This window comes from Dromiciops gliroides, chromosome 1 (genome assembly GCF_019393635.1).
Source record: "Dromiciops gliroides isolate mDroGli1 chromosome 1, mDroGli1.pri, whole genome shotgun sequence".
Classification (NCBI taxonomy): domain Eukaryota; kingdom Metazoa; phylum Chordata; class Mammalia; order Microbiotheria; family Microbiotheriidae; genus Dromiciops; species Dromiciops gliroides.
Genome location: NC_057861.1, coordinates 387820575 through 387842634, shown reverse-complemented (window position 1 = coordinate 387842634; position 22060 = coordinate 387820575). Strand labels below are relative to the sequence as shown.

The 22060-nt window shown below is 40.8% G+C and overlaps 1 protein-coding gene across 4 annotated transcripts in view; it reads left to right on the top strand.

Annotated features, from left to right (window-relative positions):
- The window catches only part of NLN (neurolysin), a 138158-nt gene extending 120007 nt beyond the window's left edge, over window positions 1–18151 (top strand). For all 4 annotated transcript variants that reach the window (XM_043976921.1, XM_043976918.1, XM_043976919.1 and 1 more), the window contains one exon: window positions 14025–18151. In XM_043976921.1, the coding sequence (XP_043832856.1) occupies window positions 14025–14159 (135 nt within the window). In that variant the 3' untranslated portion in view covers window positions 14160–18151. The remainder of the gene's footprint in view (window positions 1–14024) is intronic.
- The last annotated feature ends 3909 nt before the right edge of the window (window positions 18152–22060 follow it).

Sequence of the window (22060 nt, the reverse complement as noted above, 5' to 3'; positions counted from 1 at the left end):
CAGATTTGTCATTCAGACCAACAGAAATCATGGATAATTATTCCATATCACAGACGTGGAATGATATGATAGGTACTGACATCAGAGAAAGGCAGATTTAACTGAGATTGTTTGAGATTTGGTATTTTGTTCCTTTTAAAATCCTGCATTTTTCTGGGCATGTACCTCTGCCATCAGGCTACAAATCAGACTCCTTTGAAAAGGTTACCTGTGTCTTATATAAAGGAATACATTAAAAGCTTCTACTTAATAGTCTTGGTATGGACAGGGTGATATAGTAGATAAGGAGCTGGCCTTGGAGTCAGAAAGACCTGGGTTCAAGTCCTGCCTCTGACATACACTGGCTGTGTGACTCTGCACAAGTCACTTGACCTTTCAAGGTTCCAGCTATCTTCTAAGACAATAAGTTGCAGAGAGGGTCCCAACTTGCATCACCAGAAAGGGCCCTCAGTGGGAGCTCCCTCCTACAGGGAAATTAACAGGTCTGGTCAGAACATGAATGTGAAGCTCTCAAGGGTAAAGGGGAATAGGGTGAGACCACAAGATGCTGGGGCAAGCTTTGGTGCACTGAGACCCACCTTCCCTTGAATGTTGTTTGATCAATCAAAGGAGAAAACTTTGGAGTCTCCCAAGAATTCCTTGGTACACTTGTGAATCTCCAGTGACTGAAGTCTGAGAGGTTACACATATCTCTTTGTTCATCCTGGAAAGTCTACTGTTTCCCACCCTGGGCATCAGCTTGAATGTTGTTTGTTTGTTTGGGGGGGGGGGGCAGGGCAATTGGGGTTAAGTGACTTGCCCAGGGTCACACAGCTAGTAAGTGTCAAGCCTGGATTTGAACTCAGGTCCTCCTGAATCCAGGGCCGGTGCTTTATCCACTGTGCCACCTAGCTGCCCAGCTTGAATGTTAAGAAGTAAGACTGGATAGCTAGGGAACATAGCAGATAGAGCATCAGCCCTTGGGTCAAGAGGACCTGAGTTAAAATCCAGCCTCAAACACTTACTAGCAAGTCACTTAATCCTGATTGCCGCCCCCCCCCCCCCCAAAGGAGAAGTAAGATTGAAGAGATTGCTCTACTTTCAAAAAGGTTAAATTTAAACATCCTAAATTGAGAGAAATCTAGTATAGAACTATGCTATATTGTTCACATACACACATATATGCACATACATGTGCATGTATATGTATATACATGTGTGTGTTTATATTTATATGTACATATGGATAAATGGAGGCAGCTAGATGGCTCAGTAGATAGAGTACTGGACCTGGAGCCAGAAAGACCCTAGTTCAAATTCAGCCTCAGACACTTATTGGCTGTGTGACCCCGAGCAAGTCACTTAACTTCTGTTTGCCTTAATCAGCTAGAGAGGGAACAGCAAACCACTCCAGTATCTTTGCCAAGAAAACCCCATGGACAGTATAGTTCACAGGGCCACAGAGTTAGACATGACAGAATAACTGAACAACAACAAATGGATGAATGGGTTGGGATGAGGTAGGTAGATGGAGAGAGAGAAAGAGAGAGAGAGAGAGAGAGAGAGTGCACTATAAACGCACATTGATTTTTCCATCTTTCAAATCATTCTTTTTCTGATTCACAGATAGGTATATACATATATGTATATAATTGGATAAGGGACTATACCTGTAATTTCATTAATGTTGGAAACTCCAGGATGAGGAAATTCCTTCTACCAGTGCAGGTCCAAACCTTCTCTGTAACTTACAGCCTTAAAAAGTTGCCCAGGGACACTGTGAAATTAATTGTCTTGCCCAGTGGTATGGAAATATGTTTTGCATGATTTCACATGTATAATTGATATCCTATTGTTTGCCTTCTTAATAATGGATGGTGGAGGGAGGGAAAAAATTTGGAGCTCAAGATTTTTTAAAAAAGAAGGTTAAGGGGCAGCTAGGTAGTGCAGTGGATAAAGCACTGGCCCTGGATTCAGGAGGACCTGAGTTCAAATGCAGCCTCAGACACTTGACACTTACTAGCTGTGTGACCCTGGGCAAATCACTTAACCCTCATTGCCCCGCAAAAACAAAAACAAAAAAAAGGAAGGTTAAGGGGGCAACTGGGTGGCACAGTGGATAAAGCACTGATCCTGGATTCAGGAGGACCTGAGTTCAAATCCAGCCTCAGACACTTGACACTTACTAGCAGTGTGACCCTGGGCAAGTTACTTAACCCTCATTGCCCCACACAAAAAACAAAACAAACAAACAAAAGAAGGTTAAGGAAGCAGCCAAGTGGCACAGTGGATAAAACACTGGCCCTGGATTCAGGAGGACCTGAGTTCAAATGTGACCTCAAACACGACACTTACTAGCTGAGTGACCTCGGGCAAGCCACTTAACCCTCATTGTCCCGCCCCCCCCCCATTAAAAGAAGGTTTAAAAATAAATTAAATAAATAATGGTTTGAAAAAATAGAAATGTCTTGCTCAGAATCAGAATCACACAGCCTTTATGCCACCAAGGCAGAGGCAATATTTAAACCCAAGTCTTTCCATCTCTGAAGCCAGCTCTGTATACTCTCTGCTTCACTGTCTCTCCTACAAACATGTATATGTATATGTGCATATGCATGTGTATACACAATACATACATACCCATATACATTCATATATACACACATATTAGGAAGCACCTTAGTGAAACTCAAGTTTAAGTTCCACTATCAAACTATTAAAGCTGTCAGATTTCCTGTAAATGCCCTGAAACTTTATTTCTCTGATTTCAGACCTATGCCTAGTTCACTGACAGTCAATTCTTGGGTTTCTTTCCATGGAGAAAATAAAGCTATATTTGCACTCCAGCTCTTTTATTAGCTTTTAAGATCACAGTTGAGATCTGTTTGGGGATCTGGATGATGGCTGGGAAAGTTATCTTGTTATCCAAGAGCTAAGTCCCCTCCTTCAGAGGCTACCTGGGGTGGCAGCTTCTGGTCTGGCTACAGTTTTCTGAAGGATGCCTTTTAGATACACCAGATGTGATTGCCAGAAAACAAGCTTATCGGTTGCTTGAATCTATAATTGAAATGCTCAACAAGTCATTTTTACCTCCCTTCCCTTCTCCCCCTGTTCATCAGGTAAGGGGCTCAAAGTACTGGTAGGAGGAATTCCCTCATCCTGGAGTTTCCTATGTTAATGAAATTACTGGTCCAGTCCCTTATCTAATTATCTGTGAATCAGAAAAAGAATTATTTGAAAGATAGGAAAATCAATGTGTGTTTATAGCTATCTGTCTGTCTCTATCAGGTATCCCAGGGTTGGCAGAGTAGAACAAACATCTTCACTAGGACCATTTATGTTTATGGTCAGCTTCCAATGGACAACAAACATTCTCAATTCAAGGACAATTGTTTGTTTTGCCAAAATTATTTTCTTTTCCTTCCATTTTGAGGAATTGCTTCACTTTGTTCCCTTTAACATTGAAGAGGAAGTAGGGCTTGAGTGACACTTTCACAAGCATCTCAAAGGAGACTGAGTATAAAGAATACTTTTATTTCAATTTTTGATTCCATACAGAGGCAACATGGTCTTATAAGCAAGCTTTAAACACACACATAGAACCAAGAAGAATTTAGGGTTGACATCAGGGTCTTCTTACAGTAGAATCTACTTCAGGCTCCTTCAAACTTTGGAATCTTAGATAAAACTCCAGCTAGAATGAGTTCCTAAGGGATGTTGTAGATTTTCCTCTTCTGGAAATCATTAAAGATAGGACAGATTCTTTTCTGTCTAAAATGCCTAGATGTGGTTCTTCCTTGTGCTTTACTAGTCCTCTTCCTAAATCTCATGTATCTTCTCTCTTTAAAAAAAATAATAAACACAATTTATTCAAAGTTTTGGGGTTTTTTTTGTTTTGTTTTTTTTTTTGGTTGAGGCAATTGGGGTTAAGTGACTTGCTCAGGGTCACACAGCTAGTAAGTGTCAAGTGTCTGAGGCCATATTTGAACTCAGGTCCTCCTGAATCCAGGGCCGGTCCTCTATCCACTGTGCCACCTAGTTGCCCCCTATTTAAAGTTTTGAGTTCCAAATTCTGTCCCTCCTTCCCCCACCTCCCCTTCCTGTTCCCTGTATGCATCTTCTCTGCCTTCCTCTTTCCTCCTCTCCCAGTCCCATTTCAGCATTCTTTTGGTCCCTTGCCTGATGAACAGGGAGAGAAGGGAAGGGAAGTAAAAATGACTTGTTGAGCATATATTTCAATTATAGATTCAGCCAACCAATGAGCATCATTAAGTGCTCACTTGGTGCCAGGCACTGTGCCAAGTGCTGAGCATATAATGAAAAAGCAAAAACAGTCCCTGGCTTCAAATAACTTACAATTCTAATGAAAGAGACAACATACAAGATACAAAAACATGCATCTACAGAGTAGTGAGAAGGGAACCTTCCAGGGGGAGGGAGCGCAGGAAAGGCTTTCTTCTGGCAGGTAGCATGTAAATTAAATCTTGAAGGCTGGGGATTCTTAGAAGCAGAGGGGATTAGGGAGACCATGGGAGGCAGCCAATACAAAAACAGAGAAGAAAGAGTGCAGCGCAATATGGCTGAACTCTAACGTGCCCTGGAGAGTAGTGATATAAAAGACCAGGAAGACAAGTTGGGTCCATGCTTTGAAGAGTTTTAACTGTGAGGGTGCCACCAGAGTTTATCGAGTGGGGTCACATCAAGGTCACAGCACTGTGGTGGCCATGGATTGAGGTGAAGAGAGACTCAAGGTGTAGATGCCAAATAGGAAGCTACCATGATAGACCAAACAAGTAGTCATCAGGACCTGAACTAAGGTAGTAGAAATGTGACTGAAGAATGGGAGATGTCTATGGGAAATGGTGTGGGAAAAGAAACAGAATTAGCAGCTAATAGAGCCTTCTCAGGCAGGGTTTCTCAACCAGTATGCCAGGATGTACCAGTGTCATCCCCCTTCCCCCCATCTAACTGCTGTCACACGCTGCCCTTTTCTTTTTTTTATTTAATTTAATTTAATTTTTTATTTTTAGTGAGGCAGTTGGGGTTAAGTGACTTGCCCAGGGTCACACAGCTAGTAACTGTTAAGTGTCTGAGGCCGGATTTGAACTCAGGTATTCCTGAATCCAGGGCTGGTGCTCTATCCACTGGGCCACCTAGCTGCACCTCGTGGCCCTTTTCTTAATGCTTTTGATGGCAGGGTGCACAGGCAAAGGGAATAGAGCTGGAACTTCTTGTTTCTTGTCTCTACCCTCTTAATGATGTAAAAATATTTTTAAATTGACTAGCCTAATTTTGGGGGCTGAAGCTGACTGGAGAACTAATCTGGGGACTGTTGACTATTTGGCTGTCTGGCTTCGTTAATTTAACATGGGCTGTTTATAAAGTTCCACCACACTGCTCCCAAACTGATAGACTAAAGATTAAGAAGCCTGTTAACCAAATAATCAAAGCAGAGTTTATTTATGAGATACTATTGAAAATTAGGAATACGGGGAAATAAAGTGCACAACCTGACTGCTTTCCTGCTGTCTCTTTCGCACCTGCTGCGCTTGGAACTTCTTGAATACAATAAGGGCCTTAGCTGCCTCCGACCTCAGGGTACGATACACTTTCCCTGGTCAGCTATTTTCTTCTAACTCCTCTTAATCTTCACTTTCTCCAACCTGTACTCTGTGCTGACCTGCTTCTGTGCTCTCCACCTCCCGGTCAGTCTGTCTTCTGCTCCGTCCTTGTCCGCTCCCCTCTAGTCAGCCTCTCTCCTATTCCGTCCCCCTCCTAATCTCCTTCCTCGCTCTAGTCAGCAGTTCTCCTCTAGTCCGTCTCCCAGGTCTATATATACCTTTTCTTCTCTCCACTCAAATCTCGGGGCTTCCTTCGCCCCCACAGACCAAGCTAATCCGCCAGCCAGAGCTGCGGCTGGTGGTGGGGGGGGGGTGCACTCCCACTTCACGTGCCTCAGCACAGGCTATCTGGGATCCGCTCAGGTCAGAGGGAGCTGGGGGCTTTTTTTTCCCTCCAGCTGTCTGACCTGGGGTTTTGTATAGCCCACGGGGCTTTTTCATTCAGTGGAAGCTGAGGAGGAGGGGGGAGACCCTGAGGGCCTAAGGCTTTCTAATCTCAGCCTAAAGGTAGGGTCCCCAAATCAAAATAAATTTGCCCTAAGCATGGGTGATTGACAGCTTCTTTCTCCTTGGCTCTTTTCCTCCCCTTATTGCCAAACTAACCTTTTCAAAATCCTACTCCTTTACCTTCATTCTCTCTTCTTTAGAAAATGCGGGTGGGGGGGATTGGGGAGGTTTTTGTGGTCAAGTTGGGAAAGGACAGGCATGTTGTAGGCAAGGTGTGTTGTGTGTGTCCTCATCCTCCATGGAATTCCGGGTGCTTTTCCTGGAATGAATAATAGTAGGAGGAGCCTACTGAAATGGCAAAGGGAGAGATGTAAATAAAGTAGAAATGTCCTTATGTTTTGGCCACCTATACATTTAGTTAATTTATGATTGTTCGTGACTTAAAGATTTAAAACTGGAAAGGACCTTAGAAGACCATCAGGTCCAACTTAAACAGAGAGGTGAAATAACTTACCTAGGATCACGCAGCTAATATCTGAAGCAGGATTTGAACCCAAGTCTTCCTGACTCCAACTCTATCCCTACACCATGCTGCTTCTCACCCTGCATTCTATTAGCAATTTATTTTCCCAACCCCAAAGAATAATTATGCAAAGACCCTTTCCTTACTCCTTTGCAAAGGTAGAGTTCCATAGATGTGGAACATCAGAATTTTCTATGTATTAATGGGTTTTGCTGATTTTTTTTTCTCTTTAAAAAAAAAGTCTTTGTTATAAAAGATAGCTTCCTGGGAGTAGGGAGGGGGGAGAGATACAGGGTAGAGCTATTCGATTTAATGACAGATCATCACTGAAGAGCTAATTGAAAAATGTGTGTGTGTGTGTGTATGATAGCCACACACACACATATGTTAATATATATAATATCCCAAACAAAACACATATACTGTACTCCAGTGGGTCTATGATTTCCTCAGTGGATTTTTCTCCAGTGATTCAAACCACAACACATAGTCCAACTGTCTGTGCCCTAGCCCACTGACTCCCCAACACTGCCCCCCACCCCAGTCAAGTGCTTTTTTTTTTTTCCACTCCTTTCTCCCAATAGAATGCGAGTTCCTTGAGGGAAATGACTACTGTGTTTTTCTTTAGTAAATGTTTATTGACTAACAGTCCAGCCAGGCTTTCCTGTACTGGGTCAATCCAGTTCATTTGTTCCCCTAAATTCACCACAAAGGGATCCACCTAGTATGCTAGGGAGCCTTCCTCACTTTCTTTTAACATCTGTTGTGCACATACACTGTCCAGGGGTTATACCTCACCATCACCCATGTCACTAGTCAATCTTTATTACTCATACATTTCTTTGATGACACCTTTATACCTTTCTCCTTTAAGAATTCCCTGCAGTATATGACAGCCTGCTTCACATATAACATTTGCTTTTCCACCACTCTATGGGTGATATAATAGGTTGAGCTTCAGAGACTGTAGTGTTCTAGGATTTACAGTCATACAGCAATACCAGAAGTTGGTATTTAAAAGATGGATCTTTGTTTCAGTAAAAAACTTGAGATTACTTAAACAACTTTGCATAGTTCCAAAGGCAACCTGGCCTAATCCTTTCTTCCTTTTCAATTCTAGGCTCAATCCCTTGTCCACAGGTGGTATCTTTCCCAGACATATATAAAACACTGATATCTGCCCAAGACATTTATATGCATATATATACAGTGATGGATACATATTGGAGTTTGTCCCTTTAACTGCTATTTATGGCCTGAATAATATTTTTAATAGGCTTGTTTTTTTCTGTATGGATAAGCCAAACCCTTTGAGTGATTATGGATCACCTCAGTTGGGTTTAAACTGGATTTATGTACCTGAATAATATAAATGCCTCATCTTTCCCATTTGTCATTCTTCAAGAAAGTATTACCTTTGGGGGCAGCTAGGTGGCGCAGTGGATAAGGCACTAGCCTTGGATTCAGGGGGAGCTGAGTTCAAACCCAGCCTTTAAAAAAAAAAAAGAATTACCTTTGTCATTGTTTATTTGTTTGTTTGTTTTTTGATGAGGCAATTGGGGTTAAGTGGCTTGCCCAGGGTCACACAGCTAGTAAGTGTCATGTCTGAGGTCGGATTTGAACTCAGGTCCTCCTGAATCCAGGGCCGGTGCTCTATCCACTGCGCCACCTAGTGTCACTGTTTATTTTAAAAAATAGAGATGGAGGAGGCAGCTAGGTGACGCAGTGGATAGAGCACCGGCCCTGGATTCAGGAGGACCTGAGTTCAAATCCAACCTCAGACACTTGACACTTACTAGCTGTGTGACCCTGGGCAAGCCACTTAACCCTCATTGCCCTGCAAAAACAAAACAAAACAAAAAATGGAGATGGAAATTATTTCCACATATATGTTAATAAACACACCTACTGTTCCACCTTTAGCTTTACTCAAAAGGTGAACGTTAGTCTTTTCTTTTTTTTTTTTTGAACATTAGTATTTTCAAGAGAATCTCAAGTAAAAGATATGACTATTTAACAGACCTTGTCCATGGATAACCAACCTCAGGAGAGACCCAAGACTTTAGAAAACATCAACAGTGAGGAGAATTTCCGCAATCTTTGAAAGACACAAGGGTTCTAGTATTAATAGCCATATACACACGATTTCATATTGTGAGGGGAAAATCCATCCTCTTCTCAATAATTCTCAGGAACTCAGCAGCGAGGTGACAAAGGCTTTATTTTCTTCTCATGAGAAGGAGGCACCCTAGTGTGCAGCTAGTGGGTGCCCAGAAAGGGGGCTCACAGGCCCTGTTTTATACCTAGTCCCTAACACAAATGGACCTTCCCCTTTTTCATCACTGGTCGGGGTTACAATCTACACACAAAAACTAGCTAATCAGAACGCAGTATTCCCACCCCTCTTCCTTGTATGGGCATAACTCAGGAGTGGACCTTATACTTATATGGACACAACTCTGGAGCAGACCTTATTGAGACCAGGGCTCCTTGAACCATATGACCTTGCTAACCTGAGGGGGAGGAGGGGATCTGAGACCTTTGTCCTACAAACAGGTCAGGGGAGTATGATTGACTGTTATATCCACATTGAGAGGAGACAATTACCCATTTCTCACAATATCAACCCCATTTTACCATATTGCTGGTAAGACGCTTCAGTGAATGGACAATTTTAAAAAATTTTTTAATATGAAAAATGGGAAAACATTAAGCCTCTCTATTTGGTGAAAGTATTTATTAGCTTATGAGAACTTGGTTCATTGGTGCTAGAAATATTAGCCACAGAGCCAGTTCATTCACTGGACTGGAGAGTGTTGCTACTGAACCCACAATTATTTGATCTTCCCTCTTTTGTTTGTGTTGTATTGAAGAGAAAGGTACCCTGACTAGAATGTATTTATTCCTTTATCTCAGAAATGACTGGTTCCTTATGGAATAATCACTACTGGCAATTATTTAAATCTTTAATTCAGTTTAATTTAGTGCCTCCTATTTACCAGTTGTTGTTCAGTCTTTTTTTAGACATGTCCAAGGCATCATGACCCCATTTGGGTTTTTTTTTGGCAAAGATACTGGAGTGGTTTGTCATTTCCTTCTCCAGCTCATTTTACAGATGAGGAAACTGAGTTTCCTATTTACCAGACAGCCTGGTAAATGCTCAGGATGAAAAACCAAAAAGAAAACAGCCCCTGCATTTTAAGGAGTTTACAGAGTCACCTTGGTTCAAGAGGTGGGGAAGTGGGGTCTGCTCTTGTCCCACTTTTAGGCACCTCTAGTACATGGACATAATGGACCAGCCCTGCCTCCTCTCTGTGCAGGATATGTTTGACTGGCTCCATTCTCTCATCCTGAGAGCCTGGTGCTTTCCTAAAGCACAAGAATTCACTTAACCCTTTTAAGAAAAACAAGATCCTGTTACCACAAGGGCTCTGAGTTTCTTCTCAAAACCTCATTGTGAAGGAAATGAAACTATTAAGAGACCATTGCACTGTAATTCAGGAAATTGAATCAACTTGTTTGGAGCTGGTAAGCAGTGAAAGGCTTGAGCTGTATTCAACCACAGAGTGTGAGCCTGAGCAGCCCCTAACTCCAAAATGACTCGGTCTTTTGGATGAGTCATGAGCTGCCCCCATCAAAACACAGCCATTTAATCTTAGAATCTGTGCCTGTCATTTAATAGCTAAATGAGTGTCGGGGCTAATCAGTGGATAAAGGCCATATTTTCTGTTCCTCTACTACCAGCAAGAACCAGCTTTTCTTTTCTTACCCCACCCTTCTAAAAGTACAAATAACAGCTCTTCCAGTAAGCCCAGATTCTTTCTCAAGGCTCTCAACTGGATGTTGCAGATAGGAACTTTGCCGTGGATTAGCCCCCATGGTGGACTCAAGGTCATTGGTTTGCAAGTGTTGTTGGGGCAGAGGTATTCAGGAATATCATTTTGTCAGAGTTAGCCTGGTCTTTTACTAGAAGCTTTCTCCAAACCCTCTTAATTATAGTGCCTTCTTTCTATCAATTATTTACTTTTTATCCTGTCTTTAGTTTGTTTTTTATTTATTGTTTGTATATTGGACATATAAATGAGAAGATAGGACTCATTGCAAAAGACTCTGACATTGGGAAAGCTTGAAGGAAAAAGGAAAAGGGGAAGATGAGATGGGTAGGTAGTGTCATGGAAGCAACCAACATGAGTTTGGACAGACTTTGGGGGCTAGTGGAGGGTAGAAGGTCCAGGCATGCTACGGTCCATGGGGTCATGAAGAGTCAGGCACAACTGAACAACAATAATGTTGTCTCTTCCATTAGATTATAATCTCCTTGAGGGCAGGGATTGTCTTTTCCCTTATGTGTATACCTGGAGTTTAGCACAGTGCCCAGCAGATAGTAGGCACTTAATAAGTGTTTATTGATTGATTGATTGATTGATTGATTGATAGTAGAAAGAACTCTGATCTTGCAGTCAAAATACTTGGGTTCCAATCCCAGCTCTTAGATTTAACATATTTCTTAGATAAGTCATTTAATTTTCTCTGGACCTCAGTATCATCCTGTAAAAATTAAGGACAAAGTTATTTGCACCGTCTAACTCAGGTTATTGTAAGGGCAGTGCTCTAAGTCAGAGTCAGAAAACCTTTATTAAGCTCCTACTACATGCCCAAAGCTGGGGATACCAAAAAAAAGGCATAAGACAGTTCCTGCCCTCAAGGAGCTCATAATGGGGGAAATAACACATACAAATAAGCTAAAAAGGGGAAGTGGGGCAAGGTTATCTGTGGGGGCACAATGTAGTCATGCAATCTGGTGGGGAAGTGATCAGAGGAGGTATGAGTTTACAAGTTTGATTTCATCTTGCAGAATGATGAGTTTCTGGAACTGATGGGGCCCAGGAAAATAGCTGGCTGGGAAAATGATGAGGAGAATTCCCTGGGTACCATCCTTAAATAGTGGCTCTTTAACATTAAAGTGCTAAATAAACATGACATGTGCACACACATATGTTATTACCAAGACCCAGGTCTCTTCCCATCTGCTATCCAAATGGACTGTAGTTCCTCTCTAACCCTCAGCTGGAGGATTGACTTTTAGGGTGACCTCTTTCTCCTCCTCTCTTTTTGCCACTTATTAACTCATTATTTAGCAGCCTGTGATGAAAGGAATAGGTCAAGTTTAGACATGTAAGAAAAGGAAAGAAGCATAAGGGTCAAAGGTGTAGCTTGTGGCTGAGGTCCGAAGTTTTGACTTGGTGTGTCTTGGTCTGTGTAAGGCATATATCTAGCCCATGACCAGAATAGGCATCTCCGTATCTTGTACCTCAACTTCTCAAATGATATACAACACAGTATTATTGCAGGTCAAATATTCCAAGCTGTCTTTAATTATCTTTTTCACTGGTGGTTCCTCATGCTTGAAATACTTTCCTTCCTCATCTCTGCCTCCTGACTACTCCTTTCAAGTCTTAGGTGAAATCCCATCTTCTATAATAATAATTTTTTTAAAAAGCCTTTTCCAATTCCCCTCAATGCCAGGGCCGTCCCTCTATCGATTATCTCCTGTTTATCTCATCTATATCTTGTTTGTACATAGTTATTTGCATGTTGTGTCTCCCCCTTTCCCCATTAGGTTTTGAGCTCCCTGAGAGCAGGTATTGCCCTTTGCCTTTCTTTGTAACCTCAGCACTTAGAACAGTGCCTGTCACATGTTGTTAAGTCATTTTTCAATGACCCCACCCCCACCCCGCCTTTGTCATTGTTGTTGTTGAGTCATGTCCAATGCATAATGAACCCATTTGGAGCATTCTTGTCAGGGATACTGGGGTGGTTTGCCATTTCTTTCTCTAGCTCATTTTACAAATGAGGAAACTGAGGCAAACAAGGTTAAGTGACTTACCCAGGGTCACACAGGTAGGAAGTGTCTGAGGCCAGATTTGAACTCAGCTGAGTCTTCCTAACTCTAGGCCTGGCACTCTATCCTCTGTGCCACCTCTCTGTCCAACTATGTGGCTGGCACATAGTATGTACTTAATAAATCTTTGTTGACTGACTTCAAGGAAAAGAATGAGGTAAAACACATCTGTCACTGATGCCTCTTATCTCACAATGAAAGACTTGTTTCGGGAGAAAAGAGTCAGCTCAAATGAGGGGTAGGGGTAATCTGTTGATTTCATGTATCCATTTTCCCTTGTTCCATATTAATGTGTTTGGTGTCACTGCTACTTCTCTCATGGTTGTTACTCAGAATCAGGTGTGTGTCAGAGGTTCATGCTGCTTTAGTCACTAGCAATTCTCTAGCTCATCTTGCAGTGAGTGGAGTCTTTTAGTCCTCTTGACCCAAATAGATTTAGATTCTCCATCAAGTTTCCCACTCAGTCCTCTTTCCCTTCGGGAACTCCCTCCTTTGTGCACATGAGGTTGTCATCCCAGTCTCTTGCCCTTAATTACAGCTGCTTTGTTTCTCAGCAGTAGACAAATGATACTTGCTATGTTCATCTTGTTGTTTTTCAATCATTGTCACGTCCAACTCTTATTGACCTCACGAACCATACTGTCTTTTTCTTTTTTTTTTTTTTTTTAGTGAGGCAATTGGGGTTAAGTGACTTGCCCAAGGTCACACAGCTAGTAAGTGTTAAGCGTCTGAGGCCGGATTTGAACTCAGGTACTCCTGAATCCAGGGCCGGTGCTCTATCCACTGTGCCACCTAGCTGCCCCTTGGACCATACTGTCAATGGGGTTTTCTTGGCAAAGATACTGGAGTGGTTTGCCATTTCCTTCTCTGGTGGATTATGTTCATATAGATGCATAAAATACAGGGAGTCCCCATAGTAAAATACAGGATGTATAGAGGGATAGTGCCATGATTTGAATTCTAGGCTCCCAAGCCAAACTTTGTAAAGGGCCCAACACCCCTCCAGAACCACAAGGAGCCTTTCTCTATATGGGCCCCAAGCACACTGGAAGCTACTTCTAATTCAGCCTTTTCTGAGAAAGCACCAACAGTACCTCCAGATCACTAGAACCCTTATTTGTAGTATTTGTTTTCCTTGCTTTCTCTTGGAGCTAGAACTGGTAGTTTGAAGGAGCAACTGAGAGTGGAGAAAGTTTACTTTATACACAAGTTGCAGCTCTGCTTGCCCAAGGATACTAAACATGAATATTCTAGATATTCCTTTTTAATATATTCCTGCCTTGTACTCAAAGGCTAACTTCTGCAACTCCGAGGAGTCAGACTGGGGCAGAGAGAGGACCAAAGAACAATTGAATCTGCTCTCCAGAAAAGTACTAAGAAAAATCTGCTAAGCAATTCTACTCTAGGGAGAAGAGAGAATCCAGCCAGAGCTTCCCTTCTCTACACGTCTATCCCTTCCCCCTCCCCCCCAGCCAACTTTAAAAAACCTATATATAGATTTGGAAAATTGGTATAAACATGAACTCTAAGACATAATGTTTTATTTTATTAGGTTGGAATGAAATACAGAAACCTTATCCTGAAGCCTGGGGGATCACAGGACGGCATGGACATGCTCCGAAGGTTCTTGAAACGTGAGCCAAACCAAAAGGCATTCCTAATAAGTAAAGGCCTGCACACTCTGTAAAACTGGGAATCTTTTGTAGAGTCGTCTCTGCAAGACAAATGGATATTTCTTGGTGTTTTTTGGACATTAAAAGAGGAGAGGATATCAACACCAGAAAATATGTAGAGTTCTGTCATTCTCATTTTATTTAAAAAGCACATTTAACCACTGAATTCCCCCTCCCCCCTGGGAAAAAAATTAATTGTTGGAACAGCCCATTAGAAAATAATCATAGTTACAAAAACATCATCTAAGTACATGTGTGAACTTCTTTTTATAAAAATTTCATAAGATTTATAATTTGTTTTTTTTATCAGAATCTAGGTAATGTACATCTGAGAAACCTGACAATTTTTAATTGAAATTAATATACACTGTTCAACAGCTAATTTAATCCATACATTTTAAAGTTTTGTACATGTGGTTTTTGTGAATATAAATGAATATTCACATAATTCTCTTATGTTGTAAATATTTCCTTGGGGCTTGGAATCAACTTTAACTGGATGTTTACTGGTCCAGAGGTATGGCCATTTACCCTGGCTATCATTCAGGGCCCAAAGTATCTGCCTCAGTGACATATTAGTCACCCTTGCACACCAGACCTCATCTTTTCCAACTTTCTGCTACACTTGTTGGGATTATGTGCTGTGATTTGGGTTTGGCTACAACTGAGATGCCCTTGTATTTTCTCTTCCCCTACCCTTCACTTTTCTCTTTTTTTACTTGAATTTATTTCAGTCAGGATATGCCAGGTAATACTTGAGTTATGTCACCTTGGGCCAAATATAGATCCCAAACTCATGTCCAGGATGTCTGTACCAAACTGCTACAACACAAGATTTGTGATCTTGTTCTATGGCTGCCAAAGCAGTAGCAAGTCCAAATAAATTTTTCTCTAATAAGAAGAGGTGGTACCTCAGACACTTGACACTTACTAGCTGTGTGACCCTGGGCAAGTCACTTAACCCTCATTACCTCGCACCCCCCCCCCCCAAAAAAAAAAGAGGTGGTAAAAGACCTGCTGTGTGGCAGATGGATGTGTCTTGACTTAGGTGCAGCAAAAGGAGGAAAATGGTGTCTAGGTAAAGATTTCAAGAGCCCTAGAGAAGGAAGAGAAGCATTGGGCCAAAGAGTTTGAGAACCACCACTCCAATGCTGTTCTTTTGTACACAAACAAAAAATCAGATAGGTTTTACAAAACCATCTTATCTCTTGATTTTTATCACCACTCTTCAAGGTCTTTCCTTGGGCACCATGAAATACTCCTTAGGTTAAGTCCTAATTCTCCACCACATCTACAGGCACACAGTACTTTTCTCCTATACCCAAAGGAAAGGCTATCCATGATCATGTTGATTGGAAAGTGACTTTGAACCCATACTGCATATTCTCTCCGCTGTATACTACGCTGAGATTCAAGACTGAACTTAAAATTTAATGACCTAAGATGAGCTTGGGTCATTTCCCTCAGCTACTTAGGAAAGAAACTTGTTCCCATGGAAAGAATATTGGATTTGGAGGCATAACCCAGAGGACCCAGATTCAAATCCTGACTGCTACTTCCTGTGGCTGAATCATTTAATCTCCCTGGGCCCAGTCCATCATTTGTCAAATGAAGGGTTTGGACTAGATGCACTCTCAAAGTCCCTCCTTACTCTAAATTGAAGATCCTTTGAGCCTATGAACTAACAAATATGATATTTGTTCCAACTGCTTCCCAGCCAGAACCAAGGAGTTAGTTATCCTGCTGGCTGAGGATAAAATGAGCAAGAACCCCTTTTATAGGGGGCAGCTAGGTTGCACAGTGGGTAAAGCACCGGCCCTGGATTCAGGAGCACCTGAGTTCAAATCCAGCCTCAGACACTTGACACTTACTAGCTGTGTGACCCTGTACAAGTCGCTTAACCTGCATTGCTCCACCCAAAAAATTTGCATTAAAAAACCCTCTTATACTTCAACCCCAATGTTATGGCCTTTCACTAAAGAAAAATTCTTATCAAGAAACATGACCAAGCAAATGTTGCAGAACTCCAGAAGGTAGTAATGGGTCTGTAAAAGAGAAGCAAATGCTTAGAATACCCTCTTGAAACCCTAGCCTGCCTGGCTTTTCTTTCTACCACACTGAAGCAGCCAAAGTGCCACGGCTTGCCAAAGTTTGGTCACCCAGAGCCCTTTTGTTATAACCTGGGATTTCACAGTATTTTGTTTTTCCATTTCAGATGAAAACTCTCTTCACTCTTTTTTTTTCCCTTTATTCTTTTCTCTTCTCAAATGTATTTTCCCTGTTTTTTTTTAAACATTCTTGAATATTACATTATTCTATAGGAGAAAAAAAGAAGATCATTTGTATGAAAGAGATTACACATGATTAAATTATATCATGACACAAGAAAGAAACCTTCCTAGAACTGCTTCTTTCTGCATGTGGGACTAGAGCATGGAGGACCATAGCCCCTTACGTTGCATTTCTCATTTTGGATCTGCACCCGATTTCAAAAGCTTGGAAGAGGACCGTTTAGGAAACCATATCCTCACAGAAAGTATTCTTTAGCATGACTTAGGGAGAAGAGAATTAAAGGTTCATTTTTTAAGGCCATTTAAAATACAATCCACGTGTTCTTTCTTATTCCCAGGTCAGAGTATATGGTGTCCTGGAGGCCCTCTCACTAGCAGATAAACACAGAAATTGCAATTTGGCAAACATATTCTACTGATTTACAAATCAAGCCAATTCCAGCCTGATCTAGGTCTTCAATGGACATAGGTTGTCCAAGAACAAGGTCTAAGCCGAAACATATTTATTAGTGGGAATCAAACTGTAATGGCTGAAAAGTTCATTTTTAAGGTGCTGAAGAAAAAAAAATGAAAAGTTTAAAGTTATGTGCAGTGGTATAGGTTTTCTCCTCCAGAATAAACTGTCAACTCTGTAAGAATAATAATAGAAGAGTTACTACTTAAAGACTTCTCACCTGAGCTGTTTACAGCTGAGGGCTTTTGGCTTTCTTAAACAATTAGAATGAATCATAGACCCTGGACTCTTCAGTCCTGATATCTAGCACGGTGTAATAAATGAATAGTGAAGGGACAGTGTGATCTGATGGGGAAAAAATATTTATATGTTCCTGTAATATCAAAGCCTTGACTTAAAGCAAAAGACTTTAATTTTCTGCTTCCTTATTTTGCCTTCAGCCTTCATATATGAAATAATGTCATACAGTGATCTTGCACACCCATTGAATCAGCAGATTTGAAAGACACTAGTTTCTCTTCTGTTCTGATGTAGAACTTCCCTTGCTCTGAAGCTAGCTAGTACATGAAAATGCCTGACCTCCTCAGTCAAATATAATTTACAGAGCCCAAAGGGTGTTAAAAGTGAAACTCTATCTGTTTCGAATGGATGCAGTGAACAAGATTTCTTTCTTTTCACCACGCCACAGCCATATTATACCTACGTATCCCCATCTGAAATTGGATACCCCCTTGGAAATTGGATATTCATTCTTTTATGAAAGTTTGGTAAAATAAAAGTAGAAGAGACTTGGGACTCTAATTTTCTTTGAAAGACAAATATCCAAAGTTGGTTTAGAATTATCTTTAGCAGACAAATTTCCACTAGAAATATTTCTTTCTGAATAACATTCTAGTAAACACTGTATTAAGGCATAAAGTGGGTTTGTAAGATCTTAAACACAAACTACAAATGACCTCTACCATCACACCTAAACTACAAAATACAATATGTTGTAGTTGGATTGAATGAGATGGTCTCTGGGGTCCCTTCCAACTCTGAAATTTTATGGTTCTGTGATATGAATGTGACAAAGCATTTGAATCACCTTTTTTTTTCTTTTAAAGGAAACATTAAAGGTTGGGGAAAGTGAATTCACAAAGCTATGGATTCGTTTTTGTGTTGTTTTTGCAGCATACTATAGATCTGAAATAAAACTGCTCAGGAAAGAATGTCTTTGTGTTAGATCTCTACAATGATACATAATAAATATTTGAGCCGACTGGTGTGGTTTGAGCATGAATTAGTTTCCCAGCCATAATTAACTCTCGATTATCCAGAGGCAGATTAACTGTACTATGGATAATGTGGAACTGAAGGGAGGAGACTTAGGGCACATGGGATGCATTCATGAGGATTTACACAAGATCAGGATTTACCATTCTGCGCCCCCACAATCAAAACAATTCTAATAAAGCCTAAGATTATCATGTACTTTTTTCAAAAGGGCCTTTTGTGAAAAAAAAAAAAAAGATGCATTCTATGGCAAGGGCGAGATAACTACTTTTCAGATGAAGCCGTTACAAAATGCATGGATGAGACATTCTTTTCATACCTGCCAGGAAGAGATTTCCACAGCAGGAAGCTCTTTATCTGCATAAAACAGAGAGGTTTTCTACATAGGCATAGGCATGGAAGCTGTGACCTTTATTTTAGAAACAGGAAAATATGATCCTGGGGAATACTTCTCCAGCAACTAGGATAGTGCTTTGCATATGGCACATTCTCAAACAATATTAATGAACTGAATTAAATTGAATCCTGAGAGTCTGCCTCTCCAGTCTGAGCAGGAGAAATTGCTTTTAGTCCCAATTCCCTTTAAAATATCCATTTACTTTCCTGTTAAGTCCAAAAACTTAGTGAATTCTGTTGTAAAATTGAATTCTAAAAATTCCAACTGTTTTACATAATTACCATAATACTACTGACAGTGATTAAAACTTTACCCTCCCCCCCCAAATGAGCTTCTTTCCTTTTTTTTTCTTTTTGATAATGTTCTGGCTGGCTGAATTGTATTAGAAGAACATAAGCTCTTTGAACACAGGGGCTATTCTGTTTTGGGTCCTCAAATGCCTCCTAACACCTAGTACAGAGCCTGGAGTATAGAGGCTACTTAATGAATCCTTATTACATTGAATATTGTTCAAAAGTTTCTTAGATCTTACAGTCAAGGGATCATCAGAACAGAAATAAAAACATCCTTTTTTTTTTTTTTTTTTTTGCGGGGCAATGAGGGTTAAGTGATTTTCCCAGGGTCACACAACTAGTTAAGTGTCAAGTGTCCAAGGTCGAATTTGAACTCAAGTCCTCCTGAATCCAGGGCCTGTGCTTTATCCATTGCACCACCTAGCTGCCCTCAAAACATCCATTTAAAAAAAAAATCATATTCACTATTCTATGAAATCAGTTAGTTAGAAAGTACATGTTTTTATTTAGCTATTTTGATGAATGGCAGGGGCAGCTAGGTGGTACAGTGGATAGAGCACTGGCCCTGGAGTCAGGAGTACCCGAGTTCAAATCCAGCCTCAGACACTTGACACTTGACACTTACTAGCTGTGTGACCCTGGGCAAATCACTTAACCCCAATTGCCTCACCAAAAATAAAATAAAATAAAGAAATAAAACAAATATTTTGATGAATGGCACAGGGTTCCTCCTGACTTCTTTTTTTTTTTTTTTCCTCCTGACTTCTTGTTGTTCAGTCATTTCAGTCCTATCCGACTCTTCGTGACCCCCTTTGAGGTTTTCTTGGCAAAGACAGCGAAGCGGTTTTCCATTCCCCTCTCCAGGTCATTTTACAAATGAGGAACTGAGGCAAACCGGGTTAAGTGACTTGTCCAGGGTCACACAGCTATTAAGTGTCTGAGACCAGTTTTGAACTAATGAAGATGAGTCTCCCTGATTCCAAGTCAAGTGCTCCATCCACTGCACCACCTAGATGCCCTACTCTTGTCAATAAACCAATTACCAATAAACATTGCATAAACCTAAAAAATTAGTTTGATGAAAATTGTATAAAGATGCTCAGAGTGAGCCAGGGAGCATTATTCTTCTAGTGACCTTTTACTCCATATATCACAGTTAGTATCAAGAAGTGATGAGAAGGAAAAGCAAACCCTAGTGTCAATTCTAGGTAGCATGCCAAGATGGCAGAGAGAAGCTAGGAAGCTGTCTGACCTCTCCCCAGTTTCCCTCAAAAACAATGTTAAATCAGTAGTTTTCTTAAGCTTTTTATTAGTTTGTAGGCTTATTCACCTGAGCAGGTTCTATTGTGCTTTGAGATCCATACAAGAGGGGTAGCTAGGTGGCCCAGTGGATAGAGTACTGGCCCTGGAGTCAGGAGGACCTGAGTTCAAATCCGGCCTCAGACACTTAACACTCACTAGCTGTGTGACCCTAGGCAAGTCACTTAACCCCAAGTGCCTCACCAAAAAAAAAAAAAAAAAAAAAAGATCCATACAAGAATTTTTTTAAAAACCTGTCATATATACATAGAACAAGCCTGGAGGACAGGCTTTTTGCAGAGATTCCCTTAAGGGCTCTGAATTTAAACTGATTCCTCCCTTTTCTAGTTTCTGTTCATAAATTTGAGTAATACCTTTTAGCTACCCTATCTTATTCAATTATTATTTTTTTTTAATTGTTTCCATCCTTTTAGCATTATTTAATGTCATAATATTAAAGCATGATTACAACCAAATACTTTTTATCACTACTGAGTCTTTCTAGGTCACAGAGAATAACTTGGTCTCTCATAAGGTCCAAGATGTATTAAGAGATAAATCAGGAGGAGTGTCCATTCATGACCAAAAGTTATAAACAGGAAATAGTTCGGCTGCTTTTATGATGCCTTTCCCCTCTCCTTCAAGGGCTGGAGTGATTCCTCTGGCAGGAATTTACTCACTCCCCTTTCGTGACTGAATTGTAGTTAGCAGAACTGTGTGACTTCCTACGAGAATATGAGAATAGTAAGTTCCAGTCTACTCAAATCAGAGTGGGAGAAACCAAAAGAGCTATTTTGCTCTCCTAGTTACCAATCAGATCTGCCTTTTCATCGTATTAAATATTTGTGTGGCTGACAAGTGGAACTTTTATTGTAATGAACAATGCATCCACTGTTCTCAAAAAAGCACATGGCCCGCTCTTGCTCAGCTTCAATTATTAGGGCTCCAGCCAGAGCCTTTGAAACTGTTCTTTCATACACAGTCCCACTGTCAGGGACTAGAAGAGGAGTGAATTTCCAGTTGGGAACAGGTAATGGTAGTAAGAGACAGCTCTTTTCTTCCATACTTCAAGCCTTTATATTTCCCTGCACGGCCCCTTTGTTGTTTCATTTGGGGGCAACCACAAAGTTGTCTTTCCTCCTGTTAAATTCTTTGGGAAGGTGACTGAGCAGCACAGTGCCTTTCTGAGGTCTTCCCCTAAGGGTAGGTAAAATGAAAGTAGTTTAATGGGGAACTTGTATGAACCAAACCAGTACTCCTGAGTCCATGGGACTCAGTTATTCAAGTCCCTGTCTTTCATTTCAAGAATTATTTACAGGGGATAATTGCATAGTGTGAAAATAACCAGCAGTTTGAGTTTTTATACACGTGTATATAAACACATATACATACACACCCACATTCACTTTTTGACCTCAAACTCAGCTTTTTCATTTTTAAAAATGAGGGGTTTGGATTAGATTAATGACCTCTGAAGCTTGAGCATACACACACACACACACACACACACACACACACACACACACACTCTGACATTTTTGTTTACCTTTTGTGTCAAATAGGTGATCTCAGAAATGTTTAGGCTTCCCTTAGAAAACCCATCTTATCTGTCCCAGGAAAGCCCAGTGACTGCCACCTGACTAACTTTTACTTATGGAAGTTCAAAATGAAGAGCTAGTTAAAAAACTAATTTGTTCTCCAAAGGCAATGTGCACTTGTATTAACCTGGACTTCAAAAAAGACTTCATTGGCTCTTGGGCTTCTCTAATTAGTCCACAGCATCCTATCAAGGCACAGCTGGGGAATAATAGCACAGCAACAGATTGTTTTCCCTTGTGCCAGTGTGCAAAATGTCAGTCCACCCGCTGCATTCCTTTAGGATAATAGAGATGAAGTCATTGCATTA